This window comes from Chionomys nivalis, chromosome 9, assembly GCF_950005125.1.
Source record: "Chionomys nivalis chromosome 9, mChiNiv1.1, whole genome shotgun sequence".
NCBI lineage: Eukaryota > Metazoa > Chordata > Mammalia > Rodentia > Cricetidae > Chionomys > Chionomys nivalis.
Window position 1 is genome coordinate 82,207,316 of NC_080094.1, and position 18,079 is coordinate 82,225,394.

The 18,079-nt window shown below is 50.7% G+C and overlaps 1 protein-coding gene across 4 annotated transcripts in view; it reads left to right on the top strand.

Annotated features, from left to right (window-relative positions):
- The window catches only part of Cry2 (cryptochrome circadian regulator 2), a 31,853-nt gene extending 16,215 nt beyond the window's left edge, over positions 1 to 15,638 (top strand). For 2 of the 4 annotated variants that reach the window (XM_057780509.1, XM_057780512.1), the window contains 7 exons: positions 2,824 to 2,964; positions 5,156 to 5,467; positions 5,669 to 5,820; positions 5,937 to 6,139; positions 6,321 to 6,413; positions 7,283 to 7,443; positions 13,647 to 15,638. In XM_057780509.1, coding sequence (XP_057636492.1) covers positions 2,824 to 2,964; positions 5,156 to 5,467; positions 5,669 to 5,820; positions 5,937 to 6,139; positions 6,321 to 6,413; positions 7,283 to 7,422 — 1,041 coding nt within the window. In that variant the 3' untranslated portion in view covers positions 7,423 to 7,443; positions 13,647 to 15,638. The remainder of the gene's footprint in view (positions 1 to 2,823; positions 2,965 to 5,155; positions 5,468 to 5,668; positions 5,821 to 5,936; positions 6,140 to 6,320; positions 6,414 to 7,282; positions 7,444 to 13,646) is intronic. The other 2 variants (XM_057780510.1, XM_057780511.1) reach the window with 2 other exon arrangements.
- The last annotated feature ends 2,441 nt before the right edge of the window (positions 15,639 to 18,079 follow it).

The following is an 18,079-nucleotide window of genomic DNA, read 5'->3' on the forward strand; positions in this document are numbered from 1 at the left end:
GCCGACGGATGCACAGTTGGGTGGGGGACAGTGGCTGCTTAAAAACCCAAGAATAAAACTGCTCCAAGAACACTTCGCAAAAGTAGAAAAATGTAAACATCTCAAAAATGTAGGAAGTGATAATTATAAAAGCTGGGGCAGGGGGAGGAGCCCAGCTTCCTGGGTGACTAACAAGGTCCTGTTTCCAGAACTTTGCTGATGATTACTTGGATGCTTGTTTTAAAAGAATTCACGAAGCCACATGTTTGTGTGGATCTCTCTGTCTGTGTTTCATTTAAAATAAAAAGATTGAGGGCTGGAGAACTGGCTTGGGGTGGGAGGGTTTTATTTCATAAGCAGGAGGACGGAGCTCAGACTCCAGTACACACATGCACAGCTGCTCATGTAGTCTAATGTAGGTGGAAAATTAACTTCTGCCAGAACAAGAAGAAAGAAAAGCTGATTGTGACCTCACACACCTGTAACTCCAGTTACAGGGAAGATCACTGGGACGGTCTAACCACCAGTCTAGCCCCCTTCCAATAAGAACCCACACAAACAAGCTCCAAGTTCAGTGAGAGTGCCTGTCTCACTGAACTACATTAGAGAGCGGCATCTCCTCTAGCCTCCACACCTGATACCGGTACACGGATATACAGGCACACACACACGAAATAAACAAATGAAAATTTTGATGGGGTTGAAGCTGCAGGATCAGGGAACTGGGAGATGCACTGGCAGAAGTATCCTGTTTCTGTTAAAAGACACTTAAGCAGCCAAGTGAAAGTGCAGGGGACAATAGGCACCAGATGGGAACCACATCTGCCACTGCTGATGACAGCCAAGTATTTGAGGAACAGGCAAGGAGAGGCCAGAGAAGCCTGGGCTGCTTCGGAGCTGTGTGCCCTTCTCAGTCCTCTGAGCAGCGCCGGCACCATCCCCAGTGTGGACAGTGCCCTGGAGGAGCTTGTCTTCCAGTCTAGATTTGATCTTAACAGTGGTGAATGGAAAGAGGACCCATCTGAGAAGTCTGGGTGGAACAGTACCAGGACCTGAAGAAGTAGGTCTGTTCTTGAGTAGTGAGATAGATAAAGTTGCTCCCTCTGCAAAGAGTCCCGCACAAGTGTGAACTTAAGGAAAAGAGTGAGTTCTGCACAAGGCAGCGGTGGAACCAGCTGGGCTACAGCTGTAGACCTGTGCCAGCCAAGAGATCGGCCTGGGGCAGAGGCGGAGCCCAAGCTGTGACACTGAGGGATATAGAAGAGATGGACTAACAGAGTAAGTACCTAGAGTGGCTGGCAGCTAGCCAGGTAAAAGTACGGAGTCATGATAGACTGTTGATTGGAAGGCAGAGGTGGGGAGTGAGCAGCAGGATGTGGGACAGCAGTGCCTGAGCACTCAGTGTGTGGGAGTGGTTGCAGGATGGTCAGGAGGAGTAGACCGCAGGCGGCTGGAGAGTGCAGGTGGGGGTGGGGTAGTGGAGATGGGTTGGCTGTGGAAGAAAGGACCTGGTGCAAGAGGCCCATGACTTCACAAGTCCTCTGCTTTGTTGGTTGTTTGTTTTTCAGAGGAGAAATGAGGTCATTATTTCACATTCTTGGCACAGAAATTGTGGGGGAGAGTGTCTGGTCCCAAAAAAACCCAGGACAAGCCTCAGTCAGAACCTGTGGCTCCTCCTAGCACTTCTCACCCCGCCCCCTACCCTAAACCTCTCCAGCCCAGGGGCTGGGCTTCCCTTCCCCCAGCTTCTGATTTCTTTATAATCCAGTCTGCTTGCCCTCTCTCTCTTTTTCTCTCTTGCTCTCCCATCCTCTCTCCTCTCATGGCCCTGTTGAGTCTGTACCCTTCCAGGTGCCTCTGACTGAACTTTCCCTCATATCTACAGTACGATCCTCCTCCTCACCTGTACCTTGGAGCAGTCCTGCCCTCATTTTCCTTCAGAGAGGAAGAGGGTGCCTGACAATTGAGGAGTTTCCTCACCTGGCTGAGGACGGGTGAGGTTTTTCGTAAGCTGCTCCTGCCTGCTTGCCATAGGAGGGAAAGGCACCTGAAGGCTGCTAGGGGGTACTGGAGTGGTCAGGAAGGAAAGCTGTCAGGAACAGAGAGATCTACTATCTACCTGGAGACTGCAGTCTAAAGTGAGACTCCCAGGCTCTCTTGTGGGTCACTAATCCCAAGAGAGTCACAGTTTGGGTTTTGTTTGTTTGTTTGTTTGTTTGTTTGTTTTGAGCCTGGTTACTCTGTTTGTAGAAGATAATAGCAGAATACTCCAATATTGTTAAGGTCTAGTGAGAACCCTCCTGGAAAAGGAGAGCGGTGTTCTAGGGGCTGTGGACGAGGAAAACAAGACCAGTAACGTTAGACAGGAGGCCCCAGAAGTGAATGGCTCTGTTGGTCTCCGGAAATGGGTTGGGAGTTTCCTACTTTCCTGGCTGTTTGACAATGGTGAAAAGCCCTGGGTGCCTTGGACTCAGCAGTGGCAGCCTCTCTTCAGGGACTGAGCTAGGAGCTGTTTTCTGTAAAGCAGATGCCTTTCCCCCTTCTGTATAATTACAGAGTTTGTTCCATGCTTTCCGCATTCTTCCCTACTTACTTAATCCCCAGAGACAGTAAGTGTTCTTATTTAATAGCTAAGTAGTAAATAAGTCATTCAGTCATTACCATAGACGAACATCGAAGTCAGAGCAGGAACATGGACGGCTCTCCTTTCTAGGTCCCTAGGCAGGAGAGTGGAGTCTGTGCAGTGCTCAGAGCCTGGCTCCAGGCCTTTGTTCTTTGTCCTCAGGTGAAGAATCCTCACTCTTTAAGACCTAGATCTTTCCTCTGTCCCTCTCTCTTCTGCAGGCCTGGGTTGCCAACTATGAGAGACCTCGGATGAATGCCAATTCCCTGCTGGCCAGCCCCACAGGCCTCAGCCCCTACCTGCGCTTCGGATGCCTCTCCTGCCGCCTCTTCTACTACCGCCTGTGGGACTTGTATAAGAAGGTGAGGGCAGTGAGCTCGCACAGTCCCCAGTCACTGCCAGTCGCCCCAGAAAGGGCCTTGGGGCTGGGCTGTGAGAGCCAGGGAAGTCGGGGGTGGTGGGTTTCCAAGAGGTGACAGCTAAGCTGAGTCACTGATGTAAATAAACCCAGATTCTCCTTTGGTTCTGAGGAAGAGACAGAAAACTGGCCTCAGGGAGGGGTTTTAGCAGCTGCTAGTGAAGGCTGGGACCTCTGTGTGGAAGTGAGCTCTGAGGCCAGAAGCAGACCTAAGCAAAAGGGCATGTGTGCCCTGAGGCTGGCAGGAAGTCCAGGAGTAGCTGCTGCCATTCTGTAGTGGAGGGCTGGCCTTGAGAGGGCTGCAGGTAGGACAGAGAGACTCCTCAGAGGCTCCACAGGTCGTACTGTGCCTCTGTGTTTTAGTGTGACTTTGCCCAGACAGCATGGCTTCATGGAACGGACTTTGGCAGTTTGGTGGATAAGTGATCAGGGAGGAGAAATCATTGTTTGTGTAGTCCAGTCTATCCCTTTCATGTCTCTAACTCTTGCTTATACATTATTTAACCAAAATCCAGACTTGGTACTTACTAATTTTTTTTCAATTGAAAACAGATTTTTTTCATATAGTATATTCTGGTTACAGTTTCCTATCCTCCAATTCCATCTAGATCCTCCCCACTTCCCTACCCACCCAAATCCACACTTGTTCTTTCTCTTTCATAGAATATAAACAGGCATCTAAAAATAAGATAAAAATAAACAACCTGAATAAACAAAACAAATGAATGGGTCGGAGTGGGGCAAAGAGAAAGTCTAAGAAACACATATTAACACAGAGACATACATTCACGCACACAGAAATCCCATAAAAACACAAAACCAGAAACCATAATATATAAGCAAAAGATCTGTAAGGTTAAATTTGAAAAAAGAAATGCCCAGTCAAAGCATTATGAGACCAAAAAAAACCAAAACAGAGCACCCTAAAACCATTGACTCATCCGCTGCTGGGGATGGGGCCTGCCCTTAAGTATGATTTGTATACCCAATGCGACCCCATTGGAGAAAACTGTTTTTCCCTTGTGAGTGATTATCAATTAGAGGTAACTTCTGGGGTGGGGCGAGGGCTTGTGTCTACTTCCTCTCTCAGAGCGGGGACCACATGCAGTGCAGACTCCTGCAGGCCCTGTGCATGCTGCCACAGTCTCTGAGTTCATACGTGCTTCAACCCTGTTGTGTCCAGAAGGCTTTGTTCCCTTGGTGTCCTCCATCCCACTGGCTCTTAAACCCTTTTTACCTTTTCTTCCCAAGCCCTGATGAGAGATTTGATGGAGACATCCTATTGAGGACTGAGTGTCTGAGGTCTCACTCCGCACACCGTCCAGCTCTGGGTCTCTGTATTAGTTCTGAGTGAGGTCTCTCACTCTGCACACCGTCCAGCTCTGGGTCTCTGTATTAGTTCCCAGCTACTGCAGGAGGCGGCTCCTCGATGATGGCTGAGTGAGACACTGACCTATGAGTATGGCAGAGTGCTGTTAGGAGGCATTTTATTGCTGTGTCCCTTTGGTTTTCCCCTAGATCTATGACCTATCCACCAAGGTTCTTGGCCACCTGGGCAATGTCAGGGATGAGTTCCATCTCATAGTGTGGGTTTCTTAAATCCAGTCATCAGACAGTGGTTGGTTGCTTCTACAATGTTTGTGCCTCTGTTGTACCAGAGTATGGTGCAGGCAGGTCACCATTATACATCAGAGGGTTTGCAGCTGGGATGGTGTTTACCATTCTCCTCTGGTAGCACACAGAGTACCTTCCAGTACCACGAACACTAGTCAATAGAGGTGAAGGCTCTAGGTAGGCACCAGTTCAACTTCTCTGGGTTCAGTGATATTTAAGTGTTTAGACCACATTTTTTAATTGATGATGTATAAAATCCCTTCAGCCTTCTAGAAGATAGAGCCACAGAATCCTGAGTGGTCTTGAAGGGTTTGGTTCCCGTAGCATCATTTTCTCACTGCTAGCCATCTGAAGCCAGTCTTGGTGCTCAGAGCAGGGCCTGCATGTCACACATTATAAGCCTTGTGATCCTGGTCCCTCTGCACACATAGGGGATTGTTCTGTGCAGGAGCCCTAAGCATCACAGTGCTGAGAACCAGGCAGGTGCTCACCTTTGTGTGCGATGCCCACCCCTCCCTCAGGTGAAGAAGAACAGCACGCCCCCCCTCTCCTTGTTTGGACAACTCCTGTGGCGAGAGTTTTTCTACACAGCGGCTACCAATAACCCCAGGTTTGACCGAATGGAGGGGAACCCCATCTGCATCCAGATCCCCTGGGACCGCAACCCTGAAGCCCTGGCCAAGTGGGCCGAGGGCAAGACAGGCTTCCCTTGGATTGACGCCATCATGACCCAACTGAGGCAGGAGGGCTGGATCCACCACCTGGCCCGGCACGCTGTGGCCTGCTTCCTCACCCGCGGGGACCTCTGGGTCAGCTGGGAGAGCGGGGTCCGGGTGAGTGCAAGCTGGCCTGTACCCTGTGACCAGGCCAGCCAAGGTCAGCCCCCTTCTAGGCTGGGGGCTGGGGTGGGATCCCTGGGTCAGGAGATCCTTTCCATGTGCTCAGCAGAAGAACTTTGCTCCTTGGGGTATTACAGTGACTTGGAAAGAACCAGAGCGTCAGGTCTCCAAGGAGGCTGGTTGTCCCTTATCTAGGTATTTGATGAGCTGCTCCTGGATGCAGATTTCAGTGTAAACGCGGGCAGCTGGATGTGGCTGTCCTGCAGCGCTTTCTTCCAACAGTTCTTCCATTGCTACTGCCCTGTGGGCTTCGGCCGACGCACAGACCCCAGTGGGGACTACATTCGGTGAGGATTCAAGCCAGACTGTCTGACTTTGAACCACTGTGCCCTCCTCTGGTACTCTGGACCCTTCTTCTTAAAGAAGAGCCAGTGTGCTGACACATCACCCGTATGTGTTTCAGGCGATACCTGCCCAAATTGAAAGGGTTCCCCTCTCGCTACATCTACGAGCCCTGGAATGCCCCTGAGTCGGTTCAGAAGGCCGCCAAGTGCATCATTGGTGTAGACTACCCGCGACCCATCGTCAACCATGCTGAGACAAGTCGGCTCAACATCGAGCGCATGAAGCAGATCTACCAGCAGCTGTCGCGATACCGGGGACTCTGTAAGGAGCTCCTACCCACTGACATCTCACTCACCCTGGGGAGGACACTGCAGGCTAGGCCAGACTAGGCAGCTTGGGGTGCTGGGAAAAGGTGGAGGCTGTGCCCTGATCCTGCCCTCCTGGCCCCTCTGTTTCTTATGACCTATAGCTCTCTTAATCTGACTGTCCCTTTGTCTCCAAGGTCTTCTAGCATCTGTCCCTTCCTGTGTGGAAGACCTCAGTCACCCAGTGGCAGATCCCAGCTCTAGCCAGGTTGGGAGCATCAGCAACACAGGTGAGTTATTACACTGGCCTCTCGCCTCTCTGGCCTTCTATGACCTGTGCCACCGCTTCAGTCATTCGGGGCTAAGGCCAAAATGAGCATATGCCTGATGAAGCTTATATTCCCCCAGGGCATGCTGTAAGACAATCAAATATGAGCATTCAGATAAGAATTTTGGAGGGCATTGAATGGCTTGCTGTGGGGCTAAGAATAGGGTATCTTTAGGACCACTTTAAATAGGAGCTGTATTGTTTAGCAATGTCCTGATAAGAACTAGGGAAGGAAATAGCAAGAAGAGTCCCAGATGCAGGAGCAAGCAGAGCCCACTCTAGGAACAGAAGGAAGCCAGAGCAGGCGACGAGTGGAGCAGAGCGCTCATATTCCCCATCCTCTGACTTCCTGCACTGAAGGGAGTCAGCAGGGCAGGGCAAGGTCCCACTGGGCTTCTAAAACTGCCCGCGACATAATAAACAGTGGACAGTGAGGAGCAGTGTAGGGATGGGGAGGCACGGAAGAAGGTGACACAGGGGTCTGGACAAGAGAAGCAGGGAGAGAGTGAGGGTGCCGGTCGACTTGGTGATGCTCCATAATGCAGAAGTGGCCAGAACTCCGGGATTTTCCCAGGGCTGCAAAGGGAATGCCTCACCTTCAGAGCAAGGCAGCAGATATGCCACATCAGTCTCTGGCCTGGAGCCAGGGACTTGAGACCAGAAGTTGGCCCTGCTGCCAGCAGGCCAGGCCATGCCCTCCTCACACAGCTCCCACGGGAGATCACTGCTGAAAAGGAGGCCAGGGCAGGGCTCCCTGTTTCTAAAGAGCAGGCATTGCACAGCATGACACCCTTGTGATGTGGAACTTTCTGTCTCTGTGGTTCTTCACAGGCCCCAGACCCATAGCCAGTGGCCCAGCCTCCCCTAAACGCAAACTGGAAGCAGCTGAGGAGCCTCCCGGTGAAGAATTGAGCAAGCGGGCTAGGGTGACAGAGATGCCTGCCCAAGAGCCACCGAGCAAGGACGCCTGAGAGTGAGTCCTGCAGAAGGAGGTAACATGACTCAGAAAGCTGTTGCTTGCCAACTGGAGGTTCAAACAGCAAATCAGATTAAGGGGTAGGATTTCTGCTCAAAATCCCACCGGTCTGACTTTCAGAACTTCTAAACCAGTGGTTCTCTTCTCAGCCTTCCTAATGCTGCAGCCCCTTTAATAACTCTCAGGGTGTGGTGACCCCCCCATCATAAAATTGTTTTCATTGCTACTTCATAACTGTAATTTTGCTACTGTTATGAATTGTAATGTAAACATCTGATATGCAGGATGTCTGATATGTGACCCCAAGGCAGTCGAGACCTACAGGTTGAGAACCATTGTTTGAGATAGAGCCTCACTGTATGGCTGAGGCCAATCTTGAACTTGTAGCAATCCTCCTGCCTTATCCTCTTGAGTGCCAGAATTTCAGATGTGAGCCAGCATGTCCAGTTTACTTCATAAAATCTAAAGGAAGATTATTATTTTTTAAGGAAAGAAGATTTTATTTTAGAAGAAAGAAATTTTAAAGTTTAAGTCCTTTGTTTTCTGACTAGCAGAAAAGAAAAGGGGTTTAGCTTTGTTCTGTTTGTTTGCTTGCCTTTTCTGCCTGCTTATGAGTCAACTCTAATACCCAGATGTAAAGCTGGCAGGTGGAGGCTGTGTTCTGTAGTCAGGCCAGATGAGGGCAACATTGAGCTTCAGACGCCAGGAAAGAGTTCAGCCCTGGAAGGACCAGAGGGCCCAGCTGTCTCTCTGCTTCTGCTTACGGGGTCTCTGATCTTTTCACAGACCTCGTAGCTTTGCACATCCTAGTCAGGGCTCACATCAGACAGAATGACAAACAGATTTGCCTCCTCCTTGTTCCTTCTTCCCCAAGGCAGGAAAGGCTTGTATGCCAATATTGAAGAAATGTAGCTTGCCACCCCCCTTAGTCATTATGTCAGGCTATTCCATACATCTGCATCAGTAGGTTGGAGGGGGCTTTTCACTGTAGAGCTGTCTGGTTCTTTTTCTGGTTCTAATCACTTCAAGGCCTCTCTGGGTCTGTCTGTGTGGGGTGTCTCTCTCAATTTGTGCGCTCAGTGAGATGGCAGGCACGTGGTGCCTTTTCCTTCTAGACATTGCGAATAGGAGGACAGGCTGTGCTGCCTCGTCCCTGAAAGAACCGGCCACTATAGATGCCATACTGTCTGTGGTGTGCTGCTAAGCATAGCATGTTATGGCTAATAAACTTGCTTCGTTAATGCCCTGATTTTGAGGAAAGATTAACAAATAGAAAGGTTAGGTGTGTGTGTCAAGACTACACAGTAAGCTGATGACATACAGCACAACACGGGCTTGTTGTGTGCAGATATATGGGGAGAGTGACATGTAAAACATGTAAGTGACATATAAATTGACATATAAAGTCATATTAGTGTGGAATACAGCCAAAGCAACTTAGGAAAGGAAGACTAATAGCCTATAGTTCCCAGAATAAAGCAGTACAGACCTTCAGCTTATGAAGGTGGGTTGTGTGATCACGGAAGTGAGACTGAGAAGAACTGGATTCAAGGGTGTTTTGAACACCAGAAACATCGACGTTTGCCTGATCTTGTACACATGACTTACTCTCTCGGAAGGTGGTTGCTGTTCCCGAGAGTAAGCACAGGTGTCGGTCAGTCACGGATGTGTGGAAGTGCGGATGCAGGTTGAGCATCCCGTAATCCAACCACCGAGATCCAAAATGCTGTGGCATCCTAAACTGTCAGCAGTGGAGTCTGTGCAGATATTCCTAAATTCAGAAAGTCAGATAATGGACATTCAGCTTGTGATACCAAGCCCCCTGCTTGGCTAAAACAGATAGGAACATTTTTCTTACCTTCCAGGGGGCTCAAAGGTGAAGCTTATGGGTTGTGGTCTGGCAGATGGAAGATGGCTGTTCCAGCTCAGCTGTCAGTGCCTCTTCAAGGCGGGGACAGGACAGCAGGGTTGGCTGTGCTCACTCACTCAGTTAACAAACATTCATGTTCCCACGATGGACCCTAGATTCGGGGCGCATTATGAACTGGACTGGCAGCCCCACCTCCACCTTGGGAGATACTGGTAGGAGGAGACAGTGAAGCAGAGGTGTTTTAGTAAGGGGCCATAAGTATTAAACAGAAAAGGTTTCCTGCCTGAGAAGAAAGAAAGGAAGGCAGGGACACGAAGGGGTTGCTGTGCTGTAAGGATCACTGGCTTGGACTGTGTCTAGAACAGGCCTGTGGCGGAGGCCCGCACGGGGGCACAGTTAGCTGGGAAGTATGGATCGTGGTGGGCATCAGCAGTGTCACAGTATGTGGGCCTCACAGCCTGGGCTGCTCACAAGTACTGGAGCATGGTACTCCCTGCTGGGATGGGCATTATTGGGATTATTGTCTGTGCAGTCTGATGTCCTGGAAGCAGAGGGGCCCCTTGAGGGAGTTCTGGGAGAGAAGCCTCCTATGGAATAGGATGGTCTACTGCATCTGGAGGAGAATTAAACACTGGATGGGGCCCTAACAGAGTCAGGTGAAGTGGTGTCTGCCATGCAGAGTGCCTGCTTGCCCTATAGTTTGGGCACCCATGTATCACCTATTGAGATCTCGGGGGCTGTTGTTAACGACTTTGCCCTACATCTTTATTTAGGTAGTTAAGCCAGGCAAAGCTCTTAAAGGTGGAAAGGAGCCAGGAAGTCAGAGGATGTGACAGGAACAGACGTCTTCCAAGACAGAGTGGGAGCACCATGTTTTTTGGAAACCCCAAAAGAAAAGTGCCTCCTGTGTGCAGGCTAGGGCATCTAGGCCTCATCTGTTGTATTAGGCGCTCTAGAGGAACAGAACCTACAGAATGTTCGTGTTTACAAAAGAAAGTATTAGATTGTCTTCACAGTGGACTAGGTATTCCAACAATGGCCATCTGCACACTGAAGATGTGTGCAGGAACTGCAGAGTTTGCAAGGCTGATGCTGAAGGCCAGAGGGACTCCTGGAGAGCCACTGCTCTTCAGTATGAGTCGGAAGGTCGAAAGGGTTCTCATGTCAAAGAAGAAGGGCAGGAGCAGCAGGATAGATGCGTTAACAGCAAGGAGTGCAGGCAGACAGACAGGAATGGCCTGCCTTTCTCTGGGACTCCTCCGCTGGGCTGCTGCTAGCAGGGGCTGCCCTGGGAAAGGTGACAACCAAGATTAACCCTCACAGCTGTGAAATGCTTGGTAGCTCTTGTCACCTGCCCTACTGCTGGGACACACATATCAGGATATCAGGGGGAAATCAAACTCTTTGTGTGAAAGGTCTAACTGTGAGTGGAGCACACTGGGCAGAGGCGGGCACAGTGCTGCCTTTGCATGTGCTTTGGGTGACTTGTAATCACCTGACTGGTGGGCACAGTGAGGAGGCTGTAGGTGCAGCCAGAGTTGTGTGGATGGGAAGATGTCCTTCCTGGCCATCCCCTGTCACATGTCTTGGGCTGCAGGCCAAGGCCTGAGTAATCATTCCCTGCTTTTAGTCTCTTAGCTTTGCACTCATGGCATTGTGACCTTGCTGTCTCTGGCACTTGCTGTCTCATGAGAAGTCATTACAATTTAAGTCAGTATGTAGAAAAACATCTCTAAGATCATTGGGTTCCATGGTTTCCTCAAACCCATGCCAACTGAATGTTCTACATTTAGTTTTTACAATGTTCACTAAACTGAACAAGGAAAATAGTGAGCTTCCAAATAGCAGTCATGTCAGCGGGTTACGTGACCCCAGCTGCTGACACAGGGTTGGCTCCGTCACCGTCCAGTTCTGCACTGGCTTCCCCTTTCATCAGTGATCTTTTACAGTGGACTGCACATGGGCTTCCCCCTCCAGCTCTGCACAGTGCTCTAGTGAGCGCCCCATGCAGAGAGGGCCAGCCAAGGAGCCCTTCCCTCACTGGCCTGTGCTTTGTTAGTACTGAGGTTTCACTGCCTAGACCGCAACTTCCAGAATCCCCCTTTTTACTCCGATACTTGTGCAACTGGTGCAGGACAGGTGTGTCACTACAGCCTATCCAGTGTGGAGATGGAGGTAGCCTAGCCCTCCAGAGAGCATGGCTCTGCTTCGCAGGCCTGTGTTCCTGGTGAGACAATGTTCAAGTGTTTCTAAGCTCTGGTTCTTAGCTCCTGGCATGGAAATGAGCCATAAGAAAGGAGCTGAGTGTCTTCCATAAATGATCAATGTTGGTGGAGCTAGTTTAAATACACCATGTGTACATGTGTTAGAACAGCACAGGGTAAACTAGGCCTAGTCATGCATGCCTGGAATCCCAGCACTCAGAAGACTAAGGAAGGAGGATCAACAGCCCAAGGTTCTTAGTTACATAGCAAATTCAAGGCCAGCCTGATTATATGAAATCTTCATGTCTATAAAGTGAAGAGGGAAGGGGCAAAATAGTTTTTAAAAATCACATGACATGCCATTATGCATCACTTAAAATGAATTTAAATTTTAAGAAGATATGTCCATAGTTCCGTGAACCCCAAGAGTTGAGAGCAAAAGAAACAAAATGGAGATGGCACTAGAGCTGGTGTTTCAGGGGGAAGCTCATCTCAGGTTTAACAGCAGGCTTGCTCTGCTTGGAAACTACTTAGAAGTGTGTCCATAAACACAGTGCACCTAACGGGAGAGCGTGGCTGCCTGCTGCAGCATTCTCCAAGGGGAAGGTGGATGGCTGCAGTTATACTTGGTTTAAAGGACAAGGCCCCAGGAACTGCCCGCACATGTATCCACTTCTGCCCAGCTTCTCTAATCCAGAGACTACGACAGAGTATCACTCTCCAGACGTAGGCGGCTTCCAATGGAGTGTGCAGCCCTAAAAGGGCTGCCTGAACTCTGAACCCCCATAGTCCTAACACCTAGGAAGTGGAAGCAGGAAGATCGGAGTCCAGGCTGCCTCAATTGCATAAGATAAATACCCAGAATAGGCTGGAATGTGCTAGAAGGCCGAGTTTGGATTCATGTCTGCAAATGCATCTGACTTTTAAGAGTGTGTTTGCTCATCTCTAACGCCTTCCATTTTATTTTGTGTCGGTATCAATCTCCATGCCAATGTGTTGAATTTCTTTCTTTTTACATCTTATAAAAGTGTTGGTGAGGAATAATACAAAGTTCGCTTACTGGTTAAAATCCAAACAACAGGGGCCGGAGGGAGATGCTCAGAGAAGCCTCGGCTGCTCTTGTAGAGAAGCCAGGGTTTGATTCCCAGCACCCAAATGGTGACTCAAAACCGTCTGTGACTCCAGCTCCAGGGATCCTGGCTTCTGGGGGCACCAGGTACTCATGTGGTGCACAGACATAGATGCAGGCGGAATTCATACATCCTGAGAGCCTGGGGATTCCTGTCTTGTGGACACTCATGCCAGTTCAGTGTCTCATTTATGAAAATGGAGGTGTAGCAGGTTGTCTTGGCCTGTGAGGGTCTGTGAGGCCCTCAGAGCAAAGCACCACAGAAGCAAATCCTTGGTTCTGGAGTCGGGAGTTCAAGGTCATGGTCTCTGTTTTATCTGGGTCAAAGTTCCTTTTCTATTTTAGGTCACCCTGGTCATCTCATTTTTACCTAAAGAGAGTCACAACCTAAGGTGCTGGGAGTCAGGACCTGAGCCATATAAATACCACTGCATCAGCCTGTTGTTGCAGACAGCCCAGTAATTACAGTGGTGTTTCTCTCTGCCCTACATCCAGAATGTTCCAGATCTTTAAAATGAGCCATCGTGTGTCCCTATTCCTTTCTTCTTCACCCATTCCCCCACCATTATAACCCTGTGCTAGGTTCTGTGATTGGTGTGTGGAAATTTTCCCTGCTGGTTCTAAACCCAGTCATTGCCTTATTCTTCAGAAGTCACTAGAACCAGGAAACTTCTCACACAGCTACTTTTCCTGGCCCCCCATCTTTGAAGCAGCAGCTGTACTTGTCATTTGTGAACAAGTATCCTTCATGGTGTCCAGTGGTGGCCATGTAGCCCTGTCCTCTGCTGCTCTCATTCCTGGTAAAGGGTGTGCAGGGAACAGTAGTACTGGGTTTAGAGACCCAGTATTCAGCTACCCCATGGTTGCTCAGCAACAGCCTGGCCCTAGGGACTGTGGCCCAAGCACTGAGTTGTCCCACTCGCAGTCTGGGAATCCCCAGGGAAGCAGCCAGAGGAGCAGTGCCTGGCGACTAAGCAGCCTCCTGAGCACCCTCCACATGTGTTTTTCTCTTTCAGCTAGAGAGTCATCGCTCCATGACAAAGCCCGGGTACCTGAACTGCCACGGCCTACAGAGAATCCAGTCACCAACAGACAGCGGACGAGTGTATGTGTGTGTGCAAAGGAGGCGTGGTGTGCCGTTTGTGTGTGCATGCATCTGTTTACACTCTCGTGATCCTGAATGTTGCCTCGGCTGAAAGACTCTGGATCATCCTTGTCACCGGAGCTGCTTCCTCATCTCCAGACACAGGACTAGAAACCACAGCAGTGACCTTCAGCCCAGATCTGTTCCTGGGAGCCCCCTTTCTTGTTCCAGTAGAAAGTGGTGGTAGGGCCCTAGCTGGAATTCTGGTCTCTGCCTCCCCAGACTCTCCTTCCCCTCAGATAGCTGGAGGACCACATTTTTTGACCTTCACCTAAAGTTTGAGGTTCCAGAGGTAGCCAGAGTCCTGCTGGCTTAGATGACACTAGAACCTGAGCAACTGGAGCAGATGCTTCTCCTTCAGACATACCTAGCCTGACCATGCATATCTGTCTGTGTAGGACCTTCTAGAAGCCAGGTGAGGACTAGACTCCAGTCCTCTGTTCTTTCCCTAGCCGCTAGGGCCCAGCCTCGGCCTCCCAGGAGCTGTAGACAGGCCAGGGTCAGGGCTGGTGGAGGAAACCAGGTCCCATGGCTTAAAGGCCGCAGCTCCTCTGGCCCATTCCCAGGCATGTGCTCTAGCAAGTACTGCTGCTATCCAGCCAGGCAAGCTGGCCAGTCTGTTCTGCGGGCTTCCAGGGCCCACCCTGGACTAGTCAGCACCCATACTGCCATGTCAGCTCTTCAGGACTTAGACAGAGGGACCTCATGAGGGCTGGGGCACTACCATGGGCAGTTGGTAAAAGGTCAAATAGAGATGATACCTGACACACCATCCCCTTTCCCAGAGTGGCAGTGGAAGGTTTGGCCCAGAGAAGCCAGGCCTGTGTTCCAGGGGAGCCTCCTCTCCCTATGTATGTACTGCCCTACATACTCACGCTTCTGACCTCCTGGAGATGCTGTTGAGTCATGTGGAGATAGCAGTTATGAAAAGAAGGATTGTGGGTAACTGAGCAAGTCTTCCTTCCACTTCCACCCCCGTGGCCTGCACATGAGCCACAGTGTATGCGTGTGGAGTGAGTGAGTGTGTGTGTGTGTTCCTGTTTGAATTTTTGTTCTCACATGTAACATTAAGCTGGCCTCTGTGCCCTTTCCTCTCTACCTCCCCTGTGACCTTGCCGAGCCTCAGAGTTGTTGATGCCCTTGGCCCCTGGCCTTCACTGTGTCAGACCAGAATCTGGGGCCAGGCTCCCCTCTTCTCCAGCTGTCCAGCACATCTGACAGGCTTCTTTTTGAGATGACCTCAGGTTTTCTCAGCAGAGAGCTGCCTTTAGTCCATCATTCTGACTATAAACGACATATGGTCGAGTGGAGAAACGGCACGAGTGATGTGTATTTAGAGCCCTGGGGTTTGGCCTCCCTGCTCCTGAGCCCCAGGCTCAGAGGAAAGAGCCAAGGGATCTTGCTGGAGGGAAGTAGAGTGAGCCTGGAGAGCTGGTCTGGGAGGGTCAAAAACTAGGTCTGGGTCCAGGATTCATTTTGCAACACTTTCAGCTATGGGGACAGAGTACCCTCTGCTCTTTTGAGGATGGCTTTCTTCTCAAGGTACAAGTTGACAAGATCACCTGCCCCTCCACTGCCTTGACATGCTGGCCCATTTTCAGGATAGCTTCCCAATGAAGGAAGCAGAGCTCCACTCCAGAGCTACAGGATGGAGTGGCCTGGAGCCCTGGGGTGACTCCAGGCCTAGCTTGAGTGGCTCTGAGGCTGTCACAGAGCAGTGCCCCGTGTTCTCCTGTGACCTAGCATGGGGAAGAGATGGTCACAGGCAAGAAGCACTTTACAGTGTTCCCTGTTGTTGGGAAGGTTGTGTGTCTCCCACAGTTTGTTTGTGAATATTCCCATTTTATAAACGTCTGATCCTGTCTGAGAAAGCTGTGTTGTGTAGTCGATCTTGTGGGAGGTCTGGGACCTGCGGCTGCTGAGGTTGAACCTGGTAAAGCTTTAAGCTGGTTCTCTTGAACAGAGGAGGCCGTGTAAGCTACTGTAGCAGGCTGGCAGCAGCCCTCGACCTTGGTCAGAATCAGGTAGCTGAAACAGTACAGGGCACAAGGCGGGTTCCTGAACGTCACCTCACACTGCTCACACTGGCCCAGCATCTATTTTTTTTTCTTTTTTTTTTTTTTTTTTTGATTTTTGAGACAGGGTTTCTTTGTAGCTTTTGGAGCCTATCCTGGAACTCCCTCTGTAGACCAGGCTGGCCTTGAACTCACAGAGATCCGCCTGCCTCTGCCTCCCGAGTGCTGGGATTAAAGGCGTGCGCCACCACCGCCCGGCCCCAGCATCTATTCTTTATGATATTCTAAGAAGGTATATGTGTCCTCTGGACACAGTTATGGAAGCCAAGGCCTGGATACTGGCTCTGTCTTGCACTATCTGGCCAGAGTGCTGTGCACATGGGTGTTCCTGGTGGGAGAGGAGCTCAGGCAAAGCCAGAGAAAACCTCAGTCTGCTCTACAGACGGGAGAGGGGCTTTACTCAGTACTCCTCTCATTCCTGGCTCTGCCTCCAGTGCCCGCTGGCCTGCTCCTACCAAGTCCAGAGCTGGCCTCGCTTTCTGGGCTTCTCATGTAGTTCTGACTTGGCTGGAGAAGCTGAGAGACCTTTGATCTTGACAGAAGTTTCTTGAAGAGAGAACTGCCCTACATACTCATGCTTCTTACCTCCTGGGGATATTGCCCATCTGAAACAAGCACACACCAGCCATAATAGCTAGGCAAGACTGCTTTCCTGGGAAGAAGGAAGGCTCCATAACAGATGGTTAGGGTAGGGCCTAGTCTAAAAGGCCTGGGCCAGAAGAGGCAGTGAAAGTGGCCAAACCACCTCTTCAAGCCTCAATGGCAGGGAGGGGAGAGGCCAGCCAAGGCCTCTGAATGTTTTCAAGGCTGCAGCCTCATGCCAGAAAGGAAAAGGAGGCAACATTCCCAGTTTGTCCTGCTCTACCTATCTTTTTTTTAAAAAATATTTATTATGTATACAATATTCTGTATTCCTGCAGGCCAGAAGAGAGCACCAGACCCCATTACAGATGGTTGTGAGCCACCATGTGGTTGCTGGGAATTGAACTCAGGACCTTTGGAAGAGCAGGCAATGCTCTTAACCTCTGAGCCATCTCTCCAGCCCCTGCTCTACCTATCTTAAGGGCAGGTCTGTGGCCAGAGGAATAGTGAAGATGGGTGGGAGGCACCAAAGCTGGGGCCCTGCCCTTGGCAGCCTATGGAGTGTGAGAAGACCTAATACAGGGCCAGGAAGAAATCACAGCTCAGCCGGGCGGTGGTGGCACACGCCTTTAATCCCAGCACTCGGGAGGCAGAGGCAGGCGGATCTCTGTGAGTTCGAGGCCAGCCTGGTCTACAGAGGGAGTTCCAGGATAGGCTCCAAAGCTACAGAGAAACCCTGTCTCGAAAAACCAAAAAAAAAAAAAAAAAAAAAAGAAATCACAGCTCAACTCAGAGTGGGTGTGGGGAAGAGAAACAACCAACAGACTCCCCCCGCCCCCCCCCCCAAAGAAGCCAGCTCCAGGGGCAAGAGGAAGGTCCTGGGCCTTAGGGTGGGAGAAGCCAGCTCAGGAATGTGTGGGTGTGAAGACAAGTGCTGGGGAACTGGGCATGGGAGTTCACACTAATCCTCAGGCTTAGCAAGACACTCAAGAGGATTGTCACCAGTTCAAAGTCAGTGTGGGCTACATAGTGACTTCCAGGACAACCTGAGTGCTGGCATACAGACTTCGCGGGGCTCAGGTCATCGGGGGTAGATGAGGCTCAAGGGGGTCTTGACAGAGGTGCCCCTTTAGGGAGAATCCTGGGAGAGATGAGACTAGATCCCAGTGTCCTAGAAGCATTTCTGTTCTGTTTCTTCCTCACCGCAGTCATGGAGGGATCATGCCCCATTTCACAGATGGAAAAGACAAGCCTTGGAGCTGTGAGGTCACCAATGCAAGTCCCCACTGTCTGTTTCCAAACTGTGGTCTTAGGCCACCTGGCCACAAAGCTGACTGACTACTCTTGGATTCCACTATCCTCTCTCCTTTATCATCCGAAACCCTCCTTCCCACTCTCATTGCTGAGGAGGCCAAAAACGGACTTGGGGAGCAAGACCCTGCCATTAGCCACCTAATGCCCTGGATCTAGGTCCTGCTCTCTGGCAAGCAAAGCTTTGCGTGTGCCTGTAGAGTCCGGTGGGATGTTGCGGTTGGCCGGGTGGACCCAGCGTCAGCACCTCGGAGAGCTCGGGGGCGGGGCGGGGGCGGGGCCATGAGACCCCAGCCTGCCCGGGGGCGCGCACGGGGCGCACTCGCGGGGGCGCGCG